This window comes from Lampris incognitus, chromosome 11, assembly GCF_029633865.1.
Source record: "Lampris incognitus isolate fLamInc1 chromosome 11, fLamInc1.hap2, whole genome shotgun sequence".
Classification (NCBI taxonomy): domain Eukaryota; kingdom Metazoa; phylum Chordata; class Actinopteri; order Lampriformes; family Lampridae; genus Lampris; species Lampris incognitus.
This window is the reverse complement of record NC_079221.1, coordinates 1,456,283-1,484,157: the sequence shown is the minus strand read 5'-3', so window position 1 is coordinate 1,484,157 and position 27,875 is coordinate 1,456,283. Positions and strand designations below refer to the sequence as shown.

Here is a 27,875-nt window from a genome sequence, read left to right as displayed (position 1 = left end):
CAAGACGGAATACCTATGCGTGAATGAGAGAGAGGACAGTGGAATGGTGAGGATGCAAGGAGTGGAGGTGACGAAGGTGGATGAGTTTAAATACTTGGGGTCAACTGTCCAAAGTAACGGGGAGTGCAGTAGAGAGGTGAAAAAGAGAGTGCAGGCAGGTTGGAGTGGGTGGAGAAGTGTGTCAGGAGTGATTTGCGACAGAAGGGTACCAGCAAGAGTTAAAGGGAAGGTTTACAAGACGGTTGTGAGACCAGCTATGTTATATGGTTTGGAGACAGTGGCACTGACGAAAAGACAGGAGGTGGAGCTGGAGGTGGCAGAGATGAAGATGATAAGATTTTCACTGGGAGTGACGAAGAAGGACAGGATTAGGAAGGATTATATTAGAGGGACCGCTCAGGTTGGACGGTTTGGAGACAAAGCAAGAGAGGCAAAATTGAGATGGCTTAGACATGTGTGGAGGAGAGATGCTGAGTATATTGGGAGAAGGATGCTAAATATGGAGCTGCCAGGGAAGAGGAGAAGAGGAAGGCCAAAGAGGAGGTTTATGGATGTGGTGAGGGAGGACATGCAGGTGGCTGGTGGGACAGAGGAAGACGCAGAAGACAGGAAGAAATTGAAACGGATGATCCTCTGTGGCGCCCCCTAACGGGAGCAGCCGAAAGTAATAGAGGTTTCTTTTCACTCATACATAGCAGCAAGGTGGTCCAGTGTTGCAATCCTGCATCAATCTAATGCCATCCTTTTGTTTATTTTTCTTTTTATGGAACCATCAGTAAGTAATATAATCACTAAACAGCTTACCTTTGTATTTGTAACATTATTTATATAATATGGATATATTTTGATATCTTGTTGTTGAATACAGCCACAGCATGATCAGCCACAGCATGAAGATATGGGAAAGAGTAATAGAAGCTAGGTTAAGAGGAGGAGAGGTGATGATCAGCAGCAGCAGTATGGTGTCATGCCAGGAAAGAGCACCACAGATGTGATGTTTGCTTTGAGAATGTTGATGGAGAAGTATAGAGAAGGCCAGAAGGAGGTACATTGTGTCTTTGTAGATTTAGAGAAAGCATATGACAGGGTGCCGAGAGAGGAGGTGTGGTATTGTATGAGGAAGTCGGGAGTTGCAGAGGAGTATGTAGGAGTGGTGCAGGATATGTATGAGGGAAGTGGGACAGTGGTGAGGTGGGTGGTTGGAATGACAGACGGGTTCAAGGTGGAAGTGGGATTACATCAAGGATCGGCTCTGAGCCCTTTCTTGTTTGCAATGGTGATGGACGGGTTGACGGACAAGATCAGGCAGGAGTCTCCATGGACGATGATGTTCGCGGATGACATTGTGATCTGTAGCGAAAGTAGGATGCAGGTGGAGGAGAGCCTGGAGAGGTGGAGGTATGCACTGGAGAGAAGAGGAATGAAAGTCAGTAGGAGCAAGACGGAATACCTATGCGTGAATGAGAGGGAGGACAGTGGAATGGTGAGGATGCAAGGAGTGGAGGTGACGAAGGCATATGAGTTTAAATACTTGGGGTCAACTGTCCAAAGTAACAGGGAGTGCAGGAGAGAGGTGAAGAAGAGAGTGCAGGCAGGGTGGAGTGGGTGGAGAAGAGTGTCAGGAGTGATGTGTGACAGAAGGGTACCAGCAAGAGTTAAAGGGAAGGTTTACAAGATGGTAGTGAGACCAGCTATGTTATATGGTTTGGAGACAGTGGCACTGATGAAAAGACAGGAGGAGGAGCTGGAGGTGGCAGAGATGAAGATGATAAGATTTTCATTGGGAGTGATGAAGAAGGACAGGATTAGGAACGAGTATGTTAGAGGGACAGCTCAGGTTGGACGGTTTGGAGACAAAGCAAGAGAGACAAGATTGAGATGGTTTGGACATGTGTGGAGGAGAGATGCTGGGTATACTGGGAGAAGGATGCTGAATATGGAGCTGCCAGGGAAGAGGAGAAGAGGAAGGCCAAAGAGGAGGTTTATGGATGTGGTGAGGGAGGACATGCAGGTGGCTGGTGTGACAGAGGAAGATGCAGAAGACAGGAAGAGATGGAAACAGATGATCCGCTGTGGCGCCCCCTAACGGGAGCAGCCGAAAGTAGTAGTAGTAGTAGTAGTAGTAGTAGTAGTAGATTGTTGAATACAATGTTGTTAGCTTTAGCACAGGTAGCATCTCAATACAATAGCTGTAAATTGTAGTGAATACTTACCATCTGTTAAGACAAGCATTTGTTAGTAGTAATGTTTACACTTAGATGTAATGCTTCTAAGTAATTTTTACACGTAAATCATATCTAAATACTTACTTGAAGTGCCCTGTAAAGAAAAACGTATGTTAATTTACTTACCGTTTATACTTACCTGGAATGGAATAGTCAGTAAACATATTATACTTATCTGTATACCGTATCTGTGACTGATGTCGTGCATGTCTGTTTTTACAGTTTCTCACTTCTTCGTATTAAACCTGCCAAATACACACCCATCTGTTCCTTGGGGGTCTGATGCGGATAAGAGTTTAGCTGACTGTTGAACTCACTATAGGCTCATTGGGAGGACACTGAGGGAGAACAGTACAAACACATTTCCTTTGGCATTTCCTGGTGGTAAACGCAGCTGTTCAATTTCTCTGACTGATCAGTGGTCTGCAGTGTTTTCATGTCACTTTTTGGTTTTGGCTCAGCTCGCTTGGAACCTCAACGGAGGTGGTACCAAAAAGGGTACCAGGTACTATTCCCAACTTCTGCCCAATGGAAACCCAAAAAAAGTGAGTAGATTTGAGTCGAGTCAGCACAGTGCAGTAGAAAAAGGGCATTACATCACGTGAATACCTTAATGAAGCCCACCGACAGGCCTGACAGCACACACACTTACTTTGCATGCACAGCACAAGTGGCCTATCTGAGCTGCCTAATTTCATACCTGTTTTGTCTTCGGATTAGCTGCTTTATTTTTTTTATTACATGATAAAATATAAAATGTTTGAAATTTGGCTCCACATCTACTTTAAGGACATCTTTTGAATATTTTTAATGTCATATTTGCAAAAAATTCCAACATGGCATGCAAAATATATGCAGGTTGTTAAGTTGGCAGACATGAGACGGTGGCAAAAATCAACTGTTAGCGTATCCATATACTGAAAGTTCATCAGTTCCAATAATTCATTCAATAAATAAGTAAAAATCTATATGAGGATCACAGAAACTTACATCCTTTACATAGCTTGAGGAGATTGGCTTGCCATGTCCATCTATTGCCCCTTCAGCAATGATGATGATGTTGAGTCTGGAGCCCTTACTGCGGCTCTGGAGGTGAACACAACACAGCTGATCATTTAAATGTCTGTGTCAGTCAGGATCTAAACAGAACAGTAATTACAATAACTATCGGAAGAGAAACCATTCAAACTCTCCTTATTTTGAAACATATTCAAATCAAACAGCAAATCCACATTCCCCGTCCCTACCCCCTAGCCCCCCCGGGGTGAAGCATGTCCCCGGGGGTCATGTAAGCATTGTTCTGGTCTTACCCCCTCCAGGCGGTCACACATGCGTCCCTCCCATCCTTCCTGAGGAGGAGCCTCTGGGATAAAGAGCCAGTCTGCACCAGATGCCAGCGCCGACACCAAGGCTAGATACCTGAATACCACACAAGCGAAAAGGCATGTGATGGGCCTCTGGAAAATCCATCAAACAAACACTTGATATTTTAGCCAGGTGACGGTTTATGAGTGGAAGCTAAATAAATCTAAGAGTTGCTCACCCGCAGTGGCGTCCCATGACCTCCAGGACAAATGTACGCTGATGGCTATAGGAGGAGCAAGATTTTTGGATTTATATGAGATAATAACAATTAATTCTATCAATAAAAGTACATCTTTCTTGGTTTTTCACCTTAAACTTTGTCAACAGGTGATTAGAGCAAGTATATTTGCATGAATGTATGAATCATTCCTGCTGCTCAGGTAGCAGCATGCTGAGGGGCAGAGAGACAGGTGTGGGCAGCAGAACTGCTCAGGTAGCAGCATGCTGAGGGGCAGAGAGACAGGTGTGGGCAGGAGAACTGCTCAGGTGGCAGCATGCTGAGGGGCAGAGAGACAGGTGTGGGCAGCAGAACTGCTCAGGTAGCAGCATGCTGAGGGGCAGAGAGACAGGTGTGGGCAGGAGAACTGCTCAGGTGTTAGCATGCTGAGGAGCAGAGAGACAGGTGTGGGCAGCAGAATTGCTCAGGTGTTAGCATGCTGAGGAGAAGAGAGACAGGTGTGGGCAGGAGAGACAGGTGTGGGCAGGTGAACTGCTCAGGTAGCAGCATGCTGAGGGGCAGAGAGACAGGTGTGAGCAGGAGAGACAGGAGAACTGCTCAGGTGTTAGCATGCTGAGGAGAAGAGAGACAGGTGTGGGCAGGAGAGACAGGTGTGGGCAGGTGAACTGCTCAGGTAGCAGCATGCTGAGGGGCAGAGAGACAGGTGTGAGCAGGAGAACGGCATCCTGACAGATGCAGAACAGTTGGCTTGTTGATCTTTGCAATCCATTGCCAAGGTCCTAATTCCTTGCCACTCATGGGCACATATGGGCTGTACACGAGTTTGATTGTGGGGTCATTGATTATAGTCATTGAAGTATTCCTGCACTACCTTACCTACTCTAACCATTTAATTTGTGGACGTTATTGAACAAATAAAACACAAAACCTTAACATGGGCTTGCTGGGCTTACAGCAGTTCTAATGCCATCAGTGTCGAACAGTTATACACGTGCTCAAATCTGCTGGTACCCATACAGCTCACTGAAATAGTGCTTCAGTCCTCCTGAAAAGTGATGAAATTAAAAGCCATTTTCTCATGTATACGTGCATGTGTTTGGGATGTCATAGAATATAGCAAAGGAGCTGTGAAAAGAGATGAATTACTGCTTATTCTACAAAGATATTCTAAAATGGCCTGGACACATCTGTTCGTATCCATAGAAAAGACAATAATGGGATTATTTGTTTGACTGTGATTTTGATTTTGAGATACTTTATTGATCCCTGTAGGGAAATTCCTCTCTGCATATAACCCGTCCTAGCTGTGTAGCTAGGAGCAGTGGGCAGCTGCCGTGCAGCACCCGGGGACCAACTTCAGTTCGTCTTGCCATGCCTTGCTCATGGGCACAGACAGGGGTACTAACCCTAACTTGCAGCTCTTTTTGATGGTGGGGGAAACCGGAGCACCGGGAGAAAACCCACTGCAGACACGGGGAGAACATGCAAACTCCACACAGAGGATGACCTGGGATGACCTCAAAGGTTGGACAACCCCGGAGTTTGAACCCAGGACCTTCTTGCTGTGAGGCGACAGCGCTAACCACTGGGCCACCATGCTGCCATGCCAGATTATAGTGATATTTCAAACTAATTAGTTTGTTTAATTAGCATAACACATGTCTCTGACTTTGTAATCGGTCAGTCAGCCTATTTAGACAGAGAAAAGTGGTCACTGTGCTGTGTTTGGTATGATTGTGTGCACCTCACTGAACATGGACCAGTGAAAGCAAAGGAGGGAGTTGTCTGAGGAGATCAGAAAGAAAAGACGAGCATGGTAAAGGTAAAGACCATCTCCAAGCAGCTTGATGTTCCTGTGACAACAGTTGCAAATATTATGAAGACGTTTAAGGTCCATGGAACTGTAGCCGACCTCCCTGGGTACAGCCGCAAGAGGAAAATCGACCCCAGATTGGACAGAAGGAGAGTGTGAATGGTAGAAAAAGAACCAAGGGTAACTGCCAAACAAGCTGAACCCCAAGGTGAAGGCACGTCAGTTTCTGATCCAACCATCCATCACTTTTTGAGCAAAAGTGGGTTCCATTGAAGAAGACCCAGGAGGACACTGCTTTTGAAAGAAAATGGAAAAAAGTCAGACTGGAATTTGCTAAAATGCTTATTGACGAGCCACAATCCTTCTGGGAGAATGTCCTTTGGACAGATGAGTCAAAACAGCAACTTTTGGTAGGTCACATCAGTTCTGTGTTCACCGATGAAAAATTAAGCTTTCAAAGAAAAGAACACCATGCTGAGAGTGAGACATGGAGGAGCTCAAGACTATCAAGGCATTCTGGAGCAAAACATACTGCCCGGTGCCAGAAAGCTCTGTCTCGGTCGCAGGTCACGGGTCCTCCAACAGGATAATGATGCAAAACACAACTAAAAGCACCCAATAATAAATGAGAACAAAACACTGGACAATTCTGAAGTGGCCTTCTATGAGTCCTGATCTGAATCCTATCGAACATCTATGGAAAGAGCTGAAACCTGCAGTCTGGAGAAAGCAGCCATCACCCTGAGACGGCTGCAGCAGTTTGCTCAGTGGGCCAACATACCTGGTAACAGCTGCACATGGCTCACTGCGAGCTACAGAAAACGTCTGACTGCAGCGATTGCCTCTCAAGGTTGTGAAAAAATATTAGGTTAAGGGTCCCATCATTTTTGTCCATCCCATTTTCATTTGTTTTATTTACACTATTATGTTGAATAGAAAATCAAAAGCAAAGTCTGATTTCCATGAAATATGGAATCGAACAATCGTAGATGCCAATTACTTTTGTCAGTTTCAAGATATTTCAGAGAAAACTGTGCATTCTTTGTTGTTTTTTTGTAGAGGAGTACCAACAGATCCGAGCACGTGTGTATATGCTGACCTTTGTGCAGTGGTGGTGATGGCATCAACTATCTGCATGATGCGCTGCAGAGCAGAATCCGCCCCGATGGTCATGTCCGTCCCACAGAAGTCATTGTCTATGGAGCCCACCAGGCCCACGATGTTCAGGTGGTTATGCTGCTTAGCTAAGGTGTCTGTGATTCTACCTGCAAATGACACGCGCGCACACACACACACACACACACACACACACACACACACACACACACACACACACACACACACACACACACACACACACACACACACACACACATGTTGCTCTGATTTTATACACACGACAACCTAAAAGCCCTGAGCAAAAGTAGATGATTAACTAAAATACAGGACTATAAACTGGACAAACATTTACGGAACAAAACAGAAACAGTGTTTTCATTTACTTGGTTGGATATAAATGTCTTACCGACAGTGGTGACTCAAAATTATGTGCAACAGTCATGCAACAACCCCTGTTGTGTAGATCCACTGTCAAACAGCACACACTTTTCTTGAACAACACAAACCTGGAAACGACTCTAATGACGGTTGATTTTGTTGTGCTTGTGTATCAGTTCACTGTTTGACTTTTTGGGTTGGGCTTTGAAAAGAACACATGCTAGGGCGGTGAGGACTGTCCAGGACTGTCCAGAACTAGATTTTAACTATTGCTGCACTCAAACAAAAGCATGTACACTAAAACAAGAGAAGTTCTGCCAAAGTGAAAGAGCTTTTTTTGGGGGGCCTTTTCTCCCCAGTTGTATCCGACCAATCACCCCACTCTTCCGAGCCGTCCCGGTCGCTGCTTCACCCCCTCTGCTGATCCGGGGAGGGCTGCAGACCACCACATGTCAGTTCCCTCCCATACATGTGGAGTCACCAGCTACTTCTTTTCACCTGACACTGAGGAGTTTCACCAGGGGGAGGTAGCGTGTGGAAGGATCACGCCGTTCCCCCCAGTCCCCCCCCCCCAACAGGCAGCCCGACCGACCAGAGGAGGCGCTAGTGCAGCAACCTGGACACCTACCTACATCGACTTCCCACCCGCAGACACAGCCAATTGTGTCTGTAGGAACGCCCGACCAAGCCGGAGGTGATACAGGGATTAAAACCAGCGATCCCAGTGTTGGTAGGTGACGGAATAGACCGCCATGCTACGATAATTTTTACGACGAGAGAGAAAACTCGGGTTGAGCGCTCCTTACCCTTTTGCACTAGCTCGTCCAGCAGGCCGCTCCACTCGCTACGAAATATGTTGGCTCCGGTGAGGCTGCCGTCTCCGCCACACACACACAGGTTGGTGATGCCTCTCTTCACCAGATTAAAGGCTGCAGCGAGCCGACCCTCACGGCTTGTGAAGGCCTTGCATCGGGCGCTGCCTATCACGGTGCCACCCTGTGGGACAAAAATAAATTAAAAAAACAAAAACAAGTCACTATCCACGCTGTGTGAGGCAGGAGAGGAGGCAAAGTGGACCTGCTCTCTGTCTGTCATGGCAAAAGGTCATCTCAATGACAAACCATCGGCCTTCTGACTCCGGCTCCTAGCGGGACATCAATAACAAATGGCAATCGAAGGAGGCTGTAGCTTCCTGGGAGCAGTGATAGAAATCCATATCTATGGATTTTACTGGGTGGTTTCCAATTTCCATTTAAATTACCCAAGACTTAGACATGACTTGGATAAGACTTGGACTATGAGTTTACTTTGAAAAACTTAAGCTGTGTAATCATAAAAGACAGCACAAGGTTTCAAATGTCTGCGAAGGTTCATCAAATCAGTGCTCCTTTTTTTTTCTCGAATTTTCACCCCTTTTTCTCCCCAATTGTGTCCGGCCAATTACCCCACTCTTCTGAGCTGTCCCGGTCTCTGCTCCACCCCCTCTGCTGATCTGGGGAGGGCTGCAGACCACCACATGTCCGTTCCCTCCCATACATGTGGAGTCACCAGCCACCTCTTTTCACCTGACAGTGAGGAGATTCACCAGGGGGACGTAGCACGTGGGAGGATCATGCTATTCCCCCCCCCCCCAAACAGGTGCCCCAATCGACCAGAGGAAGCGCTAGTGCAGTGACCAGGACACATACCCACATCCGGCTTCCCACCCACAGACACGGCCAATTGTGTCTGTAGGGATGCCCAACCAAGCCGGGGGTAACATGAGGGTTCGAACTAGCAATTCCCATGTTGGTAGGCAACGGAATAGACCGCCACACTACCCGGACACCCAGATCAGTGCTTTTTTAAGAGGTAATGTACCAGGCACATAAGGATGAACGGCATTCTTTTTGGACAAATTATAAACTATAGACAACCACACCAACACAAACCTAAAACTTGAAATCCAAGCAAGTACACGAGCTTCAAATATTTAAGTTTTGGTACACAGACTGAAAAAAACAAAACAGAAACAAAGCTACTTTAGAAGGAAATGCATACACCCCTTCTAACACTCCAAACCTGTTAGACAGACAGACAGACAGACAGACAGACAGACAGACAGACAGACAGACAGACAGACAGACAGACAGACAGTGTCCCTTGCCAGTTTATAAGCAGTACTAGACAGGCAGGGAGAGAAGAGATGTCAAGAAAGGAAGAGGAAAATTCCTATCAAAAACCATAAATGACAGAAGAGAGGAATGAGAGACAGATAACGGAAACTAGTAAAAGACAACAAAAAAGCTATATCATGACAAGCGAAAGCTTCACTAAAACAAAACAAAAAAAACCCCCAAAACATCATTGCTACAACTGTTGTGAGCGTTGGGTGACTGGTAGAGACCAGTGCACCATCTGGCCTACCTGCTGGATGATGTTGGTCACACTGTGCCAGTGAGCAAGTTTAATATTGTCTTCCCCATCCACCAGACCTTGGTAGCCCTTATAGAAAACCAACACAAATGCTTTTTAAATTTCCAATCTGTACACACTGCTGAAAAAAGCAAATTAAGGGGTGGGGTGTGGGGGTGTAGTCTAAACATGGAATGTTGGACCTACATGCATGTTGAATACCACACAATACGACTTAGACAACACTTGTAAAAAATAAAACAGGAGGCTGTGTATGTTTGGAAGGTTTGTCAGTTTTAGCTACCTCATAGATGAGATACACCTTGGCTCCAACGTATATGCCCATCCGGGTCACGGCACGGACAGCACCGTTCATTCCTGACAGGATGAATAAGGGACACAGACATCAGATTCAGTACCGAAGGAGCTGTGACATGTTCTGAAGGAGCTGTGACATGTTCTGAAGGAGCTGTGACGTGTTCTGAAGGAAGCGTGACGTGTTCTGAAGAAAGTGTGACGTGTTCTGAAGGAGCTGTGTCATGTTCTGAAGGAGCTGTGTCATGTTCTGAAGGAGCTGTGTCATGTTCTGAAGGAAGTGTGTCGTGTTCTGAAGGAAGTGTGACGTGTTCTGAAGGAGCTGTGTCATGTTCTGAAGGAGCTGTGACATGTTCTGAAGGAAGCGTGACATGTTCTGAAGGAGCTGTGTCATGTTCTGAAGGAGCTGTGTCATGTTCTGAAGGAGCTGTGTCATGTTCTGAAGGAAGTGTGACGTGTTCTGAAGGAAGTGTGACGTGTTCTGAAGGAGCTGTGTCATGTTCTGAAGGAAGTGTGTCATGTTCTGAAGGAGCTGTGACGTGTTCTGAAGGAGCTGTGTCATGTTCTGAAGGAGCTGTGACATGTTCTGAAGGAAGTGTGACGTGTTCTGAAGGAAGTGTGACGTGTTCTGAAGGAAGTGTGACGTGTTCTGAAGGAGCTGTGTCATGTTCTGAAGGAAGTGTGACATGTTCTGAAGGAAGTGTGACATGTTCTGAAGGAGCTGTGTCATGTTCTGAAGGAAGCGTGACGTGTTCTGAAGGAAGCGTGACATGTTCTGAAGGAGCTGTGACGTGTTCTGAAGGAAGTGTGACATGTTCTGAAGGAAGCGTGACATGTTCTGAAGGAAGCGTGACATGTTCTGAAGGAGCTGTGACATGTTCTGAAGGAAGTGGCCGTGTTCTGAAGGAAGCGTGACGTGTTCTGAAGGAAGCGTGACATGTTCTGAAGGAAGCGTGAGATGTTCTGAAGGAAGTGTGACGTGTTCTGAAGGAAGCGTGACGTGTTCTGAAGGAAGCGTGACATGTTCTGAAGGAGCTGTGACATGTTCTGAAGGAAGTGTGACGTGTTCTGAAGGAAGCGTGACGTGTTCTGAAGGAAGCGTGACATGTTCTGAAGGAGCTGTGACATGTTCTGAAGGAGCTGTGTCATGTTCTGAAGGAGCTGTGACATGTTCTGAAGGAGCTGTGACATGTTCTGAAGGAGCTGTGACATGTTCTGAAGGAGCTGTGTCATGTTCTGAAGGAAGCGTGACATGTTCTGAAGGAAGCGTGTCATGTTCTGAAGGAAGCGTGACATGTTCTGAAGGAAGCGTGACGTGTTCTGAAGGAGCTGTGACATGTTCTGAAGGAGCTGTGACATCTTCTGAAGGAGCTGTGTCATGTTCTGAAGGAAGCGTGACATGTTCTGAAGGAGCTGTGTCATGTTCTGAAGGAAGCGTGTCATGTTCTGAAGGAAGCGTGTCATGTTCTGAAGGAAGCGTGACATGTTCTGAAGGAGCTGTGTCATGTTCTGAAGGAGCTGTGTCGTGTTCTGAAGGAGCTGTGACATGTTCTGAAGGAGCTGTGACATGTTCTGAAGGAGCTGTGACATGTTCTGGAGGAAGCGTGACATGTTCTGAAGGAGCTGTGACATGTTCTGAAGGAGCTGTGTCATGTTCTGAAGGAAGCGTGACATGTTCTGAAGGAAGCGTGACATGTTCTGAAGGAGCTGTGGCATGTTCTGAAGGAGCTGTGTCATATTCTGAAGGAGCTGTGACATGTTCTGAAGGAGCTGTGACATGTTCTGAAGGAAGCGTGACATGTTCTGAAGGAGCTGTGGCATGTTCTGAAGGAGCTGTGTCATGTTCTGAAGGAAGCGTGACATGTTCTGAAGGAAGTGTGACATGTTCTGAAGGAGCTGTGTCATGTTCTGAAGGAGCTGTGACGTGTTCTGAAGGAAGCGTGACGTGTTCTGAAGGAAGCGTGACGTGTTCTGAAGGAAGTGTGACATGTTCTGAAGGAGCTGTGTCATGTTCTGAAGGAAGCGTGACATGTTCTGAAGGAAGCGTGTCATGTTCTGAAGGAAGTGTGACATGTTCTGATGGAAGCGTGACGTGTTCTGAAGGAAGCGTGACATGTTCTGAAGGAGCTGTGACATGTTCTGAAGGAAGTGTGACGTGTTCTGAAGGAAGTGTGACATGTTCTGAAGGAGCTGTGTCATGTTCTGAAGGAAGTGTGACGTGTTCTGAAGGAGCTGTGACGTGTTCTGAAGGAAGCGTGACATGTTCTGAAGGAGCTGTGTCATGTTCTGAAGGAAGTGAGACGTGTTCTGAAGGAGCTGTGACGTGTTCTGAAGGAAGCGTGACAGGTTCTGAAGGAGCTGTGGCATGTTCTGAAGGAAGTGTGACGTGTTCTGAAGGAGCTGTGACGTGTTCTGAAGGAAGCGTGACATGTTCTGAAGGAGCTGTGTCATGTTCTGAAGGAAGCGTGTCATGTTCTGAAGGAAGCGTGACATGTTCTGAAGGAAGTGTGACATGTTCTGAAGGAGCTGTGTCATGTTCTGAAGGAAGCGTGACATGTTCTGAAGGAAGTGTGACGTGTTCTGAAGGAAGTGTGACATGTTCTGAAGGAGCTGTGTCATGTTCTGAAGGAGCTGTGACATGTTCTGAAGGAAGTGTTACGTGTTCTGAAGGAAGCGTGTCATGTTCTGAAGGAAATGTGACATGTTCTGAAGGAAGCGTGACGTGTTCTGAAGGAAGCGTGACATGTTCTGAAGGAGCTGTGTCGTGTTCTGAAGGAGCTGTGACGTGTTCTGAAGGAAGTGTGACGTGTTCTGAAGGAAGTGTGACATGTTCTGAAGGAGCTGTGTCATGTTCTGAAGGAAGTGTGACGTGTTCTGAAGGAAGTGTGACATGTTCTGAAGGAGCTGTGTCATGTTCTGAAGGAGCTGTGACATGTTCTGAAGGAAGTGTGACGTGTTCTGAAGGAAGTGTGACATGTTCTGAAGGAGCTGTGTCGTGTTCTGAAGGAGCTGTGTCATGTTCTGAAGGAGCTGTGACATGTTCTGAAAGAAGCGTGACATGTTCTGAAGGAAGCGTGACATGTTCTGAAGGAGCTGTGTCATGTTCTGAAGGAGCTGTGTCATGTTCTGAAGGAAGTGTGACATGTTCTGAAGGAAGTGTGACATGTTCTGAAGGAGCTGTGTCATGTTCTGAAGGAGCTGTGAAATGTTCTGAAGGAAGTGTGATGTGTTCTGAAGGAGCTGTGACGTGTTCTGAAGGAAGCGTGACATGTTCTGAAGGAGCTGTGTCATGTTCGGAAGGAAGCGTGACATGTTCTGAAGGAAGTGTGATGTGTTCTGAAGGAAGTGTGACATGTTCTGAAGGAAGCGTGTCATGTTCTGAAGGAGCTGTGTCATGTTCGGAAGGAAGCGTGACATGTTCTGAAGGAAGTGTGACGTGTTCTGAAGGAAGTGTGACATGTTCTGAAGGAGCTGTGTCATGTTCTGAAGGAGCTGTGACATGTTCTGAAGGAAGTGTGACGTGTTCTGAAGGAAGCGTGACGTGTTCTGAAGGAAGCGTGACGTGTTCTGAAGGAAGCGTGACATGTTCTGAAGGAGCTGTGTCGTGTTCTGAAGGAGCTGTGATGTGTTCTGAAGGAAGTGTGACATGTTCTGAAGGAGCTGTGTCATGTTCTGAAGGAAGTGTGACGTGTTCTGAAGGAAGTGTGACATGTTCTGAAGGAGCTGTGTCATGTTCTGAAGGAAGTGTGACAGGTTCTGAAGGAGCTGTGTCATGTTCTGAAGGAAACGTGTCATGTTCTGAAGGAAGTGTGTCATGTTCTGAAGGAGCTGTGTCGTGTTCTGAAGGAGCTCTGACATGTTCTGAAGGAAGTGGCCGTGTTCTGAAGGAAGTGTGTCGTGTTCTGAAGGAAGCGTGACAGGTTCTGAAGGAAGTGTGTCATGTTCTGGAGGAAGTGGTCGTGTTCTGAAGGAAGCGTGACATGTTCTGAAGGAAGCGTGACAGGTTCTGAAGGAAGTGTGTCATGTTCTGAAGGAAGTGGTCGTGTTCTGAAGGAAGCGTGACATGTTCTGAAGGAAGCGTGACAGGTTCTGAAGGAAGTGTGTCATGTTCTGAAGGAAGTGTGACATGTTCTGAAGGAAGCGTGACATGTTCTGAAGGAAGTGTGTCGTGTTCTGAAGGAAGCGTGACAGGTTCTGAAGGAAGTGTGTCAGGTTCTGAAGGAGCTGTGTCATGTTCTGATGGAGCTGTGTCAGGTTCTGAAGGAAGCGTGTCGTGTTCTGAAGGAGCTGTGTCATGTTCTGAAGGAAGCGTGACAGGTTCTGAAGGAAGCGTGACGTGTTCTGAAGGAAGTGTGTCGTGTTCTGAAGGAAGCGTGACAGGTTCTGAAGGAAGTGTGACATGTTCTGAAGGAAGTGGTCGTGTTCTGAAGGAAGCGTGACAGGTTCTGAAGGAAGCGTGACAGGTTCTGAAGGAAGTGTGTCATGTTCTGAAGGAAGTGGTCGTGTTCTGAAGGAAGCGTGACATGTTCTGAAGGAAGCGTGACAGGTTCTGAAGGAAGTGTGTCATGTTCTGAAGGAAGTGTGTCGTGTTCTGAAGGAAGCGTGACAGGTTCTGAAGGAAGTGTGTCGTGTTCTGAAGGAAGCGTGACAGGTTCTGAAGGAAGCGTGACGTGTTCTGAAGGAGCTGTGACGTGTTCAGACGGTGTGTCTCAACGGTGATTTCAACATCAGCAGATTTCAACATCAGCAGATTTCAACATGTCTATCAGATTCGGGGCAAAGGTGGTGAACGACCCAGAACAAAGCCCTGACGCGGGGCACGTCCGAGCTGCCTTGTCTTTAAATGTCCCACATGTAGACGAGGAACTGAAGCAATTTCTTCATCCAGTAACACACCTTCTGACGTTAACGTAGGCCATGAACAAAGTAAGACAGAAACTACTACTTTCAACAAGCCCTTCCAAAAGTTCCGCCGCCGCCGTGGTCAGGTCGGAGGATCAGGTTAAAAGCAAAACCTGCCTCCGGGTCGGGTCATTGAGTCCCCTTTTTGCGGGTTTTCCAGACAGGACCGGAAGTTACCTTGTGCGTCTCCGCCGCTGGTCAGCACAGCTATCGCTCGTCCCGCTCCCGACATCTTCAGCTTCTCAAAATCCATTGAGGACATTTTCTGGCCACGTTGCATAAAGTCTCACCTAACACTGGTTGTCTCTTGGGATAAACCTTCTCAACTGAAGGAAAAACAAAGCCTGTGAAGCCGAGCCTGTGGCTTTACTCGCTTCCTGCTCGGTCCGGAGCTCGTAACGCCTCCCACCTACCTTTAACGGTAGTGCCTCCATCCACCGGAAGGTGGCAGTAGGTGTTCGGTTGCAGTGTTTTAACATCAGCTTAGAGTGGATCGTTTTATTAGGCACACGACCAGGGCCGGTGGGATTTGCTCTCGGTAACGTTAAACTCTGCAGCACAACACACATGGACAACAGCAGACACTCCACACATTATCCCCAACAACACAGCCACACAACAGCAGAAACAAACATATGACGCGCCACAACTAGACGATGGTGGTATGTATGCCAGTGCTGTGCGAGCAGGGGACACTACTACTACTACTTTCGGCTGCTCCCGTTAGGGGGCGCCACAGCGGATCATCCGTTTCCATCTCTTCCTGTCCTCTGCATCTTCCTCTGTCTCACCGGCCACCTGCATGTCCTCCCTCACCACATCCATAAACCTCCTCTTTGGCCTTCCTCTTCTCCTCTTCCCTGGCAGCTCCATATTCAGCATCCTTCTCCCAGTATACCCAGCATCTCTCCTCCACACATGTCCACACCATCTCAATCTTGTCTCTCTTGCTTTGTCTCCAAACCGTCCAACCTGAGCTGTCCCTCTAATATACTCCTTCCTAATCCTGTCCTTCTTCATCACTCCCAGTGAAAATCTTATCATCTTCACCTCTGCCACCTCCAGCTCCACCTCCTGTCTTTTCATCAGTGCCACTGTCTCCAAACCATATAACATACGTAGCTGGTCTCACTACCATCTTGTAAACCTTCCCTTTAACTCTTGCTGCTACCCTTCTGTCAAACATCACTCCTGACACTCTTCTCCACCCACTCCACCCTGCCTGCTCTCTCTTCTTCACCTCTCTCCTGTAGCATTCCAGCCGGACTTTATTCAGACAATGCACTCCAATAACGACTGATGGGTCCATGGTGCGGTATCAGACCATTTATTGCAGCATTTTACTAGTCACACCGTAGACACACCATAGAACCACCGTAAGAGCTGTTCGCCTTCCAGCTAGGTGCTAAATAAATGATGATGATCAATGAATTATAAGTTGTGAATTCGTTCTGTGCAACTTTCAATTTTGTTCTGCCGTTTTCTCACAGCAGCGCGCAGCATCATGGGAGACCAGAGTTTTTCAAATAAAGGTCACATAACAAAAGGAAGTGTAATTCGCTGTTAATATCAATCAGGACTGTACTTTAGGCACCAAATACAAATCAATAATAATAAAAAATATTATGACAAAATTATATGGGTCATTTACATCTCCTGCACTCCCCGTTACTTTGGACCGTTGACCCCAAGTATTTAAACTCATCCACCTTCGTCACCTCCACTCCTTGCATCCTGACCATTCCACTGTCCTCCCTCTCATTCACGCATAGGTATTCCGTCTTGCTCCTTCTGACTTTCATTCCTCTTCTCTCCAGTACATACCTCCACCTCTCCAGGCTCTCCTCAACCTGCACCCTACTTTCGCTACAGATCACAATGTCATCCGTGAACATCATCGTCCATGGAGACTCCTGCCTGATCTTGTCCGTCAACCCGTCCATCACCACTGCAAACAAGAAAGGGCTCAGAGCCGATCCTTGATGTAATCCCACCTCCACCTTGAACCCATCTGTCATTCCAACCACCCACCTCACCACTGTCACACTTCCCTCATACGTATCCTGCACCACTCCTACATGCTTCTCTGCAACTCCTGACTTCCTCATACAATACCACACCTCCTCTCTCGGCACCCTGTCATATGCTTTCTCTAAATCTACAAAGACACAATGTAACTCCTTCTGGCCTTCTCTATACTTCTCCATCAACATTCTCAAAGCAAACATCACATCTGTGGTGCTCTTTCATGGCATGAACCCATACTGCTGCTGCTGATCATCACCTCTCCTCCTCTTAACCTAGCTTCTATTACTCTTTCCCATGTCTTCATGCTGTGGCTGATCAACTTTATACCTCTGTAGTTGTTACAGTTCTGCACACCACCCTTGTTCTTGAAAATCGGTACCAGTATGCTTCTTCTCCACTCCTCAGGCATCCTCTCACTTTCCAGGATTGTGTTAAACAATCTAGTTAAAAACTCCACTGCCATCTCTCCTAAACATCTCCATGCCTCCACAGGTATGTCATCAGGACCAACTGTCTTTCCACTCTTCATCCTCTTCATAGCTGCCCTCACTTCCTCCTTGTTAATCCACTGAACTTCCTGATTCACTATCCCCACAACATCCAACCTTCTCTCTCTCTCATTTTCTTCATTCATCAGCCCCTCAAAGTACTCCATCCACCTTCTCAGCACACTCTCCTCGCTTGTCAGCACATTTCCATCTCTATCCTTGATCATCCTAACTTGCTGCACATCCTTCCCAGCTCGGCCCCTCTGTCTAGCCAATCGGTACAAGTCCTTTTCTCCTTCCTTAGTGTCTAATCTGTCATACAACTCACCATACGCCTTTGCCTTTGCCTTTGCGACCTCTCTTTGCTTTACGCTGCGTCTCCTTGTACTCCTGTCTACTTTCTTCATCTCTCTGACTATCCCACTTCTTCTTTGCCAACCTCTTCCTCTGTATAATTTGCTGTACTTCCTCATTCCACCACCAAGTCTCCTTGTCTTCCTTCCTCTGTCCTGATGACACACCAAGTACCTTCCTAGCTGTCTCCCTCACTATTTCTGCAGTGGTTGCCCAGCCATCTGGCAACTCTTCACTACCACCCAGTGCCTGTCTTAACTCCTGCCTGAACTCCACACAGCAGTCTTCCTTCTTCAACTTCCGCCATTTGATCTTCGGCTGTGTCTTCACTCGCTTCCTCTTCTTGGTCTCCAAAGTCATCCTACAGACCACCAACCGATGCTGCCTAGCTATGTTCTCCCCTGTCACCACCTTGCAGTCTCCAATGCCTTGGAGACTGAAATATGTATTCACCACAGCCTCCACCCTTTTCACAAAATCCACCACCGTCTGTCCTTCCACATTTCTCTCCTTGACTCCATACCTACCCATCACCTCCTCGCCACCTCTGTTCCCTTCACCAACATGTCCATTGAAGTCCGCTCCAATCACCACTCTCTCCTCCTTGGGTATCCTCTCCACCACGTTGTCCAACTCACTCCAGAATTCTTCTTTTTTGTCCATCTCACACCCAACTTGCGGGACATATGCACTGATAGCATTCATCAATACACCTTCGATTTCCAGCTTCACACTCATCACTCTGTCTGACACTCTCTTCACCTCCAGCACACTCTTGACATACTCTTCCTTCAGAATTACCCCTACCCCATTTCTCCTCCCATTCACACCATGGTAGAAGAGTTTGAACCCACCTCCGATACTCCTGGCCTTACTCCACTTCCACCTGGTCTCTTGTCCACACAGTATGCCTACCTTTCTTCTTTCCATCATGTCAGCCAGCTCTCTCCCTCTACCAGTCATAGTGCCAACATTCAAAGTTCTGACTCTCACCTCCACACTCCTACCCTTCCTCCTCTCTAGCTGCCTCTGTACATGCCTTCCCCCTCTCCTTCGCCCAACAGTAGCATAGTTTCCACCGACACCGGTGGTGGTCGTTGGTAACCCGGGCCTCGACCGATCCGGTATGGAAGTCTTATTTATGATCCGCATATTTGATTTGGCAAAGATTTTATGCCAGATGCCCTTCCTGACGCAACCCTCCCCATTTGTCCGGGCTTGGGACCGGCACTAAGAATGCACTGGCTTGTGCATCCTCAGTGGCTGGGTTTATTGCATGATTTATTTATAATTACAAAATAGGTGCTTATATCTATGTCGGCCAGTTCATTGCTGTTATTCAGTGTGGACATTTGTGGCTTGCAGATAATAAAATATGTGTCAGTGAGACATAGATTACACATTTTACTACTGGCTGAATATGTTTTGTTTTTTGAGAGGATTTTCCAGCTGGCTGGATAATTAATGTTTCTGTCCGCCAATGACGAAATATAAGGACTTAAACATGTGACATTCTTTAAACGGTTGTTTCTAAAGCTACACATGTGCATTGAACCTCTTGTTGAATGTTGCCTCTGTTAGACCCACGTATGTCTCTCTTGTAATTTCTCATCACCGTAGCTTGGTAGAGACCTTCCTTCGTCTGGCATTTTCTTTCAAGGGGGCAGGAGTCGTTCACACGGCAGGGGGAGTGTGTGTGTGTGTGTGTGTGTGTGTGTGTGTGTGTGTGTGTGTGTGTGTGTGTGTGTGTGTGTGTGTGTGTGTGTAGCGAAGTCGCTACCCCGTCAGAATTTTGCCGTCCTGTTTTACCCATCAGGCGCTGCGTTCAGATTGTCAGTTGTTATTAAATGTTTTGTAAGTGTTTTATGTGGTTTTATGTGTTTATGTGATTACTATTTGGTGTGGTGTAATTTTAGTTGTCATTCTGTTGTGTTGTGTAACTATTTGGTGCTGAACCCCTGATCAACTTTGTTGTTCGAGTAGATGACCTCCATGTATTGTTCCGCATTTCACGTAAGTTCTTGTCTCTGCGTGAGTTCAATGAAGGAGACTGAAAAGTTATCTTTGTCGCCATTCTACGTTCGCCACACTGGTGTCGGAAGTGGGGTCGCAGCCATTACTCACAAATCGAAGATGGCAACGTCAAGAAGAAGCTTCTATGTGTAGAGCTCCATGAATCTGAGGGCTTCATCGAGCGTCTTGAAAAAGAGCTTTCCCGGAGAAAGGGCACCGACGTTCGGAAGAAGATGTCCCGCGGAGGAAGGGCCGATGGAGCCAGCGCCCCCGTCCTTCAGGACCCGACACGGCCGGCCGCTTCAGCGATTCGGAGGCGGCAACTGCCGCCGAGAGGTCGCAGCCCACTCTGATTTCAACGCCGACCACATGTCCACCGGCCGCCGCCGTGTCATCGCCGGCCACCGCTGTCTCCACCGCCGTCTCATCGCCAGCGCCGGCCGCCGCCCATCCACTGTCAACAGCCGCCATGCCGCCACCGGTCGCCGCCATGTCATCGCCGGCCGCCCATCCACTATCAACAGCCGCCGTCGGCCGCCGCCATTACGTCACCGGTCACCGTCACCACTTCGCTGACCAACGTCACTACAACCCCAGCACCCCCTGCTAATGTGATGCTGCCATCCCCAAGCATCTTCAAGCTCCCACGGTATGCGGGCATCACAGCCCTGGAGCCATACCTAGCTCAAGTGAAACTGGTAGCAAGTCACAACCAGTGGAGCACCTAAGACACTGCTGCCCATGTTGCCCTGGCGCTCGAAGGGAATGTGCTGCAGGTATTGCTCGACCTTATGCCGTCAGAACAGCAGGATTACGAGACACTGGCCGCTGCTTTAGAACGACGCTTTGGTCAACGGGTCTCTACTGACAGCATGCGAGACCGACAGGCCTGCCGGCGCCGCCAAGAGGGCGAGACCCTGGGAACCTATGCAGCAGACGTGCACTTCTTTGCACATCGTGGCTACCCCACCTTTGATCCAGCATCTCGTGACGAGTTAGCCCTGAGTGCCTTCATCCAGGGGCTCACCCCAGAGAGGTTGAAGGAGCACCTCCGCATCACGGCACCTACAGCCTTCAAGACTGCATTGGAAGAGGCAGACAGGGTGGAGGCTGTGATGGCCCCACACAACCAACCATGACCCCGAGTGCGTCAGGCTGAGGTCCACGCAGATGAAGGAGACGTCGAAAGAGGGGTCGTCTGCCAGGCTCGTCCGTCACCACGCCGAAAGCAACCGGGCCGGCGCCAAGGTCTGAAGGGTGATCCATGCTACCGCTGTGGAGAAGCGGGGCCCAGTTACTGGTGCCCAAGGACTGGCGCCAACGAGTGCTACAGGCGGCCCACGGCTCGGTGGGGGCAGGTCACTATGGGGTGGTCAAGACGCTGAACAAACTGCGCCAACGGTTCTACTGGGCCGGATGCAGGCATGACACTGAACTTTTTGTGCTCTGTTGTGATGCCTGCACCACCAAGAAAGGACCAACCAGACGCTGCCATGCCCCTCTACAACAATATCAGGTGGGGGCCCTATGCAGCGGGTCGGTGTGGACTTCCTTGGCCAATTTTCCCACCACAGACAACGGAAACCGGTACGTCCTTGTGGCCATGGACTACTTTACCAAAAGGCCTGAGGCGTATGCGGTCCCAGACCAGAGCGCTGCCACTACAGCCGAGTGGCTGGTGTGTGAGATGTTCTGTCGGTTCGGTGCGCCTGAAGAAATACACAGCGATCAGGGGCGGAACTTCGAGGCACAGGTGTTCGCTGAGGTGTGTCAATGCATGGGGGTGAAGAAGACCAGGACCACGCCCCTCCACCCCCAGAGCGACGGACTGGTGGAGAGGTTCAATCGAACGCTCACAACACAACTCGCTATTGTCACCTCACGGCACCAGCGAGACTGGGACTGTCATCGACCCCTGGTCCTGTGGGCGTACCGGTCGGCAGTACAAGAAGGTACCGGGTGTACACCGGCCGCGCTCATGTTTGGGAGAGAACTGCGGACCCCTGTGGACTTAGCCTTTGGCACGCCCCCGGGTACTGACCTTCCCAAGATACCCGGCTTCGAGTACCTACAGGACCTCCAACAACGTCTGGCCGAGGCACATGAGTTTGCTCGGCAGCATCAGGAACAGGCAGGTGCGAAACAAAAGCGGGTGTATGACGCTTGTTGTCAGGGCCGCTCCTTCACCCCAGTAGCGAAGGTGTGGGTCTTCAACCCAACCCGGAAGAGAAGAGTCTCCCCCAGGCTCGCCAGCCAGTGGGTGGGGCCCTGTGAGGTGTTGGAGCAGCTTTCGGATGTTGTGTACCGGGTGAAACTGTGTGTCCGGGGGCGGGTGGTAGTTCTGCACCGGGACCGTTTGGCACCTTACCGCCCCTTGGCTGAAGAACCTGCAGATTAGTTTAGCCCACCTGGGACGGTCCCGCCTACACCCACAGGCCCTACCAACCGGACGGACAGTGGGGAACAGGGACCCGTGACCCCGCGGCAGCGGAGACGGCTTCCCCGTTAGAATTGGGCCGTCCTGTTTTACCCATCAGGCACTGCGTTCAGATCGTCAGTTGTTATCAAATGTTTTATGTGGTTTTATGTGTTTACTATTTGGTGTGGTGTAATTGTAGTTGTCATTCTGTTGTGTTGTAACTTTGGTACTGAAACCCTGATCGACGTTGTTGTCGGGTAGATGACCCCCATGAATTGTGTCGTATTTCTCTTAAGTTCTTGTCTCTGCGTGAGTACAATAAAGGAGACTGAAAAGTTACATTTGTCGTTACTTCTACGTTCGCCACAATATATATATATACATACACACACACACACACACACATAAAAATATTTATGGCATGAAACAGGCTTGTGCCGTCTCAAAGAATTTACTTGACTCACTGGATTATTTTGCTCCTTATTTGTTGAGCACTTTCTCTACCGTTGAGCGTTTCTTTAAACCAAGTCAGTCACACACACACACACACACACACACACACACACACACACACACACACACACACACACACACACACACACACACACACACACACACACACACACATTAAACCACTGAGGTAAGTGACTAACTGAGAGAAGGTTATAACATCAAAAAAATATGGATTTATAAAATGTATAAAAAAAAGTGATGAGGAGGACGTCAAGCAGCATCCAGGTCCATGGAGACCGGGGAGGAAGACAGACTGCACGTGCACATGAGGGAGACTCCCATCTCACCATTCACAGACACCGGAGAGGAAGACGTCATTCAGAGACAGGAAAGAAGACATGAGGGGAGTTTGCAATAGCTTGTTTGCATATGACGTCACGAACTACAGATGGAGGGCAGGAAGTGATTTTCTACATAGGAAGCACTATCACAAACTTTCGAAATGCCGATGTTCGGCGTCATTAACTGAGAAACCACAAGCACTTTTATTGAGTACCAAAAGGTGTTGTTCATGAGGTTGAAAAACGCAAGGAATTGACCGAAAACGCCGGAAAAAAAGGCTCGGAACCGCCGTCTGCGGTCGGGAGGAGCGGAGTCGGATAAGGCACGTGCGCAGTGACCGCTCCGTCAACAACACAAAAGCAAACCAAACCACTCTTCATAACATAAGCATCATGTCCAGCATCCCTGACCCCGTTTCTACCGCTATCTCACAAGAGCCATTCGGCTTCTCACTTCCTGCCCTCCGCCAGAGTCGCGCCACTGCGGACTGTGGTCAGCAGAGCAGGGCTTGGTGAAGTCACTGGCACAGAAAACCGACCCACCATCCAGGACAGATTGTGAAGTACTCCATTTTTAAAAGGCAACTAATTGTAGGCTAAGGAAAAAAGATGAGTTTAAGTTTGGATTTAAAGACTCAACAGACTCTGATGGCAGCAGGCAGGTTATTCCACAACAATGGAGCCCGGTAGGAAAAGGCCCTGCTGCCACCAGCTGACTTCTTTTTAACTTTGGGTACACACAGGAGCCCTGCATTTTGAGAACGAAGTGCTCGAGATGGCATGTAAGGTTTAAGGAGATCTGACAGGTAAGATGGGGCAAGCCCTTTTAGGATTTTATAAGTCAGCAGAAGCACCTTGTATTCTGATCCAACATGGATAGGAAGCAAATGAAGGGAGGCAAGAATTGGTGTAATATGGTCAAATTTCCTAGATTTAGTTAGGATTCTAGCAGCAGCATTCTGAACCATCTGAAGACTTCTAGTACTAGAATGTGGCAGACCTGAGAACATTACAGTAATCAAGTCTGGATGAAACAAATGCATGTATTGGAGTCTCTGCGTCAGCCATTGAGAGAAAAGACCGAATTTTAGCTATGTTATGCAAGTGAAAAAAGGCAGTCTTGGTGATTTCTTTAATGTGCTTATCAGAGGAAAGGCTGGGATCAAACATAACACCAAGATTTTTGGCTGCCACACTTTGTGAAACCACAGAGTTGTCGATTGTTATCGTTACTTGATCAAATTGGTGTCTGTGTCTCGCAGGGCCAATGACCAGCATCTCGGTTTTATCTGAATTTAAAAGCAGGAAATTTAGTGATATCGTTTTTCACAGTAGCCAAGCAGGCCTCTAAATTAACCATTGGAGTATGCTCATCAGCCCTTATAGGCACATACAGCTGAGTATCATCAGCATGGCAATTTATTCCATAACTGCGTATAATTTGGCCAAGAGGTGAAATATAAAGAGAAAAGTAGAGGGCCCAGAACTGAGCCCTGAGATAAGCCAAAGTTAACGTCAGAGAAATTCAATGCAATATTATTATAGCAGACAATGTGTTCTTCCAGACAAGCAGGACTTAAGCCAAGAGAGAGCTAAGCCAGACTTCAAAAATCACAATTTATTCTGTCTAATAATAGTAACTGATATGCTGACTTGTTCTTATGTGAAATAAGCAAGCAGTTGAATATATTGATACATTTCAAATAACCTTAGATTCTAGTCAATTTTACTTTTTAAGTATTCCATGGATGACAATGACGCTGCACAGAAGGTTACACTTAGTTTTTCTATCAGACTTAATTTTCTTTCGTTTTTCTGAATGAAGGTGAATGTGTCATGCAAATTAATAGCCATGGCAGTCTAGAGTGCAAATTGTGCAGCCAGTTAGGGCGATCAAGGATAGAGCTAGAAATGTGCTGACAAGCGAGGAGAGTGTGTTGAGAAGGTGGAAGGGGGTACTTTGACGGGCTGATGAATGAGGAAAATGAGAGAGAGAGAAGGTTGGATGATGAGGGGATACTGAATCAGGAAGTGCGATGGATTAGCAAGGAGGAAGTGAGAGCAGCTATGCAGATGAAGAGTGGAAAGGCGGTTGGTCCAGATGACATACCTGTGGAGGCATGGTGTTATGGCTCTCGAATGAAGACCAGAGAGCGAAACCCAAAGGCAGACGGATACAGAGTACCGAGAAACCCAAAGGCAATTTTAATGCAGGATGAAATAAACTGCCACAAAATAATAACAGGGGAATCTAAGGTGGGGGGAATGTACGGTGCGGATAGCGGGCCTGTTTAAGAGATGTGTGCTATACTACATGTGCGTAATGAAAGCTGGTGTCTAACTTACAAAATCTTACCTACATGTAATAATGGAAATATGTTTGGCGTGGTGCTGTGACGATGCGAGTGCGCCTGGCTACCAACGTCCAAATCCGTTGAGCGAGGGGTTGTCCGAGGAGGTCTGAGTCCGTGATCCAGGAAGTCAAATCCAAAGGGAGGGGTCCAGGGAGAGACGCGGAGGGAGATCGCTGGAGGGGGTCCGGGGAAACGTGATTGCCGCTGGGCAAGAGGAGCGAGGGAGACGCGGGAAGCCGTGGAAGTCACGGAGGGAGGGTCTTCGGGGGGAAGAAAATCAGGGACACAGGAGTGAGACACTGGAGAAACAAAACAACTTCGTGGGAATAGCAGACACAAGAAAAGCGTTACTACTGGAACAGGCTTGTCAAAGCTTTACCGCAGGGCTCAGTACGTCGGAGCCTAGAGAGGCGTTCTGGGAGGCTTCTTGTTCTGGGAGGCCTCTTGTTCTAGGAGGCTTCTTCTTCTAGGAGGCTTCTTCTTCTGGGAGGCTTCTTCTTTTGGGAGGCCTCTTGTTCTAGGAGGCTTCTTCTTCTGGGAGGCTTCTTCTTCTGGGAGGCTTCTTCTTTTGGGAGGCCTCTTGTTCTAGGAGGCTTCTTCTACTGGGAGGCTTCTTGTTCTGGGAGGCCTCTTCTTCTGGGAGGCTTCTTCTTTTGGGAGGCCTCTTGTTCTGGGGGGCTTCTTGTAGAGGGCTGCCTGACTGCCGCAGGTGTGCCTGATGGATGATGGCGAACACCTGGTGCCGCGCAGTGCTCGTCTCCTCAGAGCGCGAGCCGAGCGCTCGGACGTTCCCGGCGCGTCCGAGCTGGGGGAGTGGTTTGAATGTGCCGGCGAGGCAGCTCGGGGCGGTGAAACCACAACACATGGAGGTGTTTAGGAGAGATGATAGTGGAGTTCTTAACTGGATTGTTTAACACAATTGTAGTAACTTGAACGACATGTATACTTTATAATAAGAAAGCTTTACTTAACTGAATGGGACCGATACATAGCTGGAATTGCAGTGCACTAACCGTCCGCGAGCACTAACATGGCACACACACAACAGACTGATGGACAGAACACATTTACTTCCTGTGTGACGTCCTAAATGGTCCGAGAACCCCATAAAAGAATAATAATAAAACTAAAGAGTAATAGAAGCTAGGTTAAGAGGAGAGGTGATGATCAGCCACAGCATGAAGATATGGGAAAGAGTAATAGAAGCTAGGTTAAGAGGAGGGGAGGTGGTGATCAGCCACAGCATGAAGATATGGGAAAGAGTAATAGAAGCTAGGTTAAGAGGAGGAGAGGTGATGATCAGCCACAGCATGAAGATATGGGAAAGAGTTATAGAAGCTAGGTTAAGAAGAGGAGAGGTGGTGATCTGCCACAGCATGAAGATATGGGAAAGAGTAATAGAAGCTAGGTTAAGAAGAGGAGAGGTGGTGATCAGCCACAGCATGAAGATATGGGAAAGAGTAATAGAAGCTAGGTTAAAAGGAGGAGAGGTGGTGATCAGCAGCAGCATGAAGATATGGGAAAGAGTAATAGAAGCTAGGTTAAGAGGAGAGGTGGTGATCAGCCACAGCATGAAGGCATGGGAAAGAGCTATAGAAGCTAGGTTAAGAAGAGGAGAGGTGGTGATCAGCCACAGCATGAAGATATGGGAAAGAGTAATAGAAGCTAGGTTAAGAAGAGGAGAGGTGGTGATCAGCCACAGCATGACGATATGGGAAAGAGTAATAGAAGCTAGGTTAAGAGGAAGAGAGGTGGTGATCAGCCACAGCATGAAGATATGGGAAAGAGTAATAGAAGCTAGGTTAAGAGGAGGAGAGGTGATGATCAGCCACAGCACGAAGATATGGGAAAGAGTTATAGAAGCTAGGTTAAGAAGAGTAGAGGTGGTGATCAGCCACAGCATGAAGATATGGGAAAGAGTAATAGAAGCTAGGTTAAGAAGAGGAGAGGTGGTGATCAGCCACAGCATGAAGATATGGGAAAGAGTAATAGAAGCTAGGTTAAGAGGAGGAGAGGTGGTGATCAGCAGCAGCATGAAGATATGGGAAAGAGTAATAGAAGCTAGGTTAAAAGGAGGAGAGGTGGTGATCAGTAGCAGCATGAAGATATGGGAAAGAGTAATAGAAGCTAGGTTAAAAGGAGGAGAGGTGGTGATCAGCCACAGCATGAAGATATGGGAAAGAGTAACAGAAGCTAGGTTAAGAGGGGGAGAGGTGATGATCAGCCACAGCATGAAGATATGGGAAAGAGTAATAGAAGCTAGGTTAAGAGGAGGAGAGGTGATGATCAGTGAAGATATGGGAAAGAGTTATAGAAGCTAGGTTAAGAGGAGAGGTGGTGATCAGCCACAGCATGAAGATATGGGAAAGAGTAATAGAAGCTAGGTTAAGAGGAGAGGTGGTGATCAGCCACAGCATGAAGGTATGGGAAAGAGTTATAGAAGCTAGGTTAAGAAGAGGAGAGGTGGTGATCAGCCACAGCATGAAGATATGGGAAAGAGTAATAGACGCTAGGTTAAGAGGAGGTGAGGTGGTGATCAGCCACAGCATGAAGATATGGGAAAGAGTAATAGAAGCTAGGTTAAGAGGAGGAGAGGTGGTGATCAGCCACAGCATGAAGATATGGGAAAGAGTAACAGAAGCTAGGTTAAGAGGGGGAGACGTGGTGATCAGTGAGCAGCATGAAGATATGGGAAAGAGTAATAGAAGCTAGGTTAAAAGGAGGAGAGGTGGTAAT

General features: G+C 47.8%; 1 protein-coding gene across 1 annotated transcript in view; it reads right to left on the bottom strand.

Moving 5' to 3' along the window:
- Positions 1–15,056, bottom strand: part of pfkla (phosphofructokinase, liver a) — a 39,837-nt gene extending 24,781 nt beyond the window's left edge. The window contains exons 1-8 of the mRNA XM_056290126.1: positions 14,867–15,056; positions 9,777–9,850; positions 9,485–9,562; positions 7,885–8,074; positions 6,681–6,846; positions 3,769–3,813; positions 3,536–3,644; positions 3,216–3,311 (exon numbers count right to left, since the gene is read on the bottom strand). Of these exons, the coding sequence (XP_056146101.1) occupies positions 3,216–3,311; positions 3,536–3,644; positions 3,769–3,813; positions 6,681–6,846; positions 7,885–8,074; positions 9,485–9,562; positions 9,777–9,850; positions 14,867–14,969 (861 nt within the window). The 5' untranslated portion in view covers positions 14,970–15,056. The remainder of the gene's footprint in view (positions 1–3,215; positions 3,312–3,535; positions 3,645–3,768; positions 3,814–6,680; positions 6,847–7,884; positions 8,075–9,484; positions 9,563–9,776; positions 9,851–14,866) is intronic.
- Between the last annotated feature and the right edge of the window lie 12,819 nt (positions 15,057–27,875).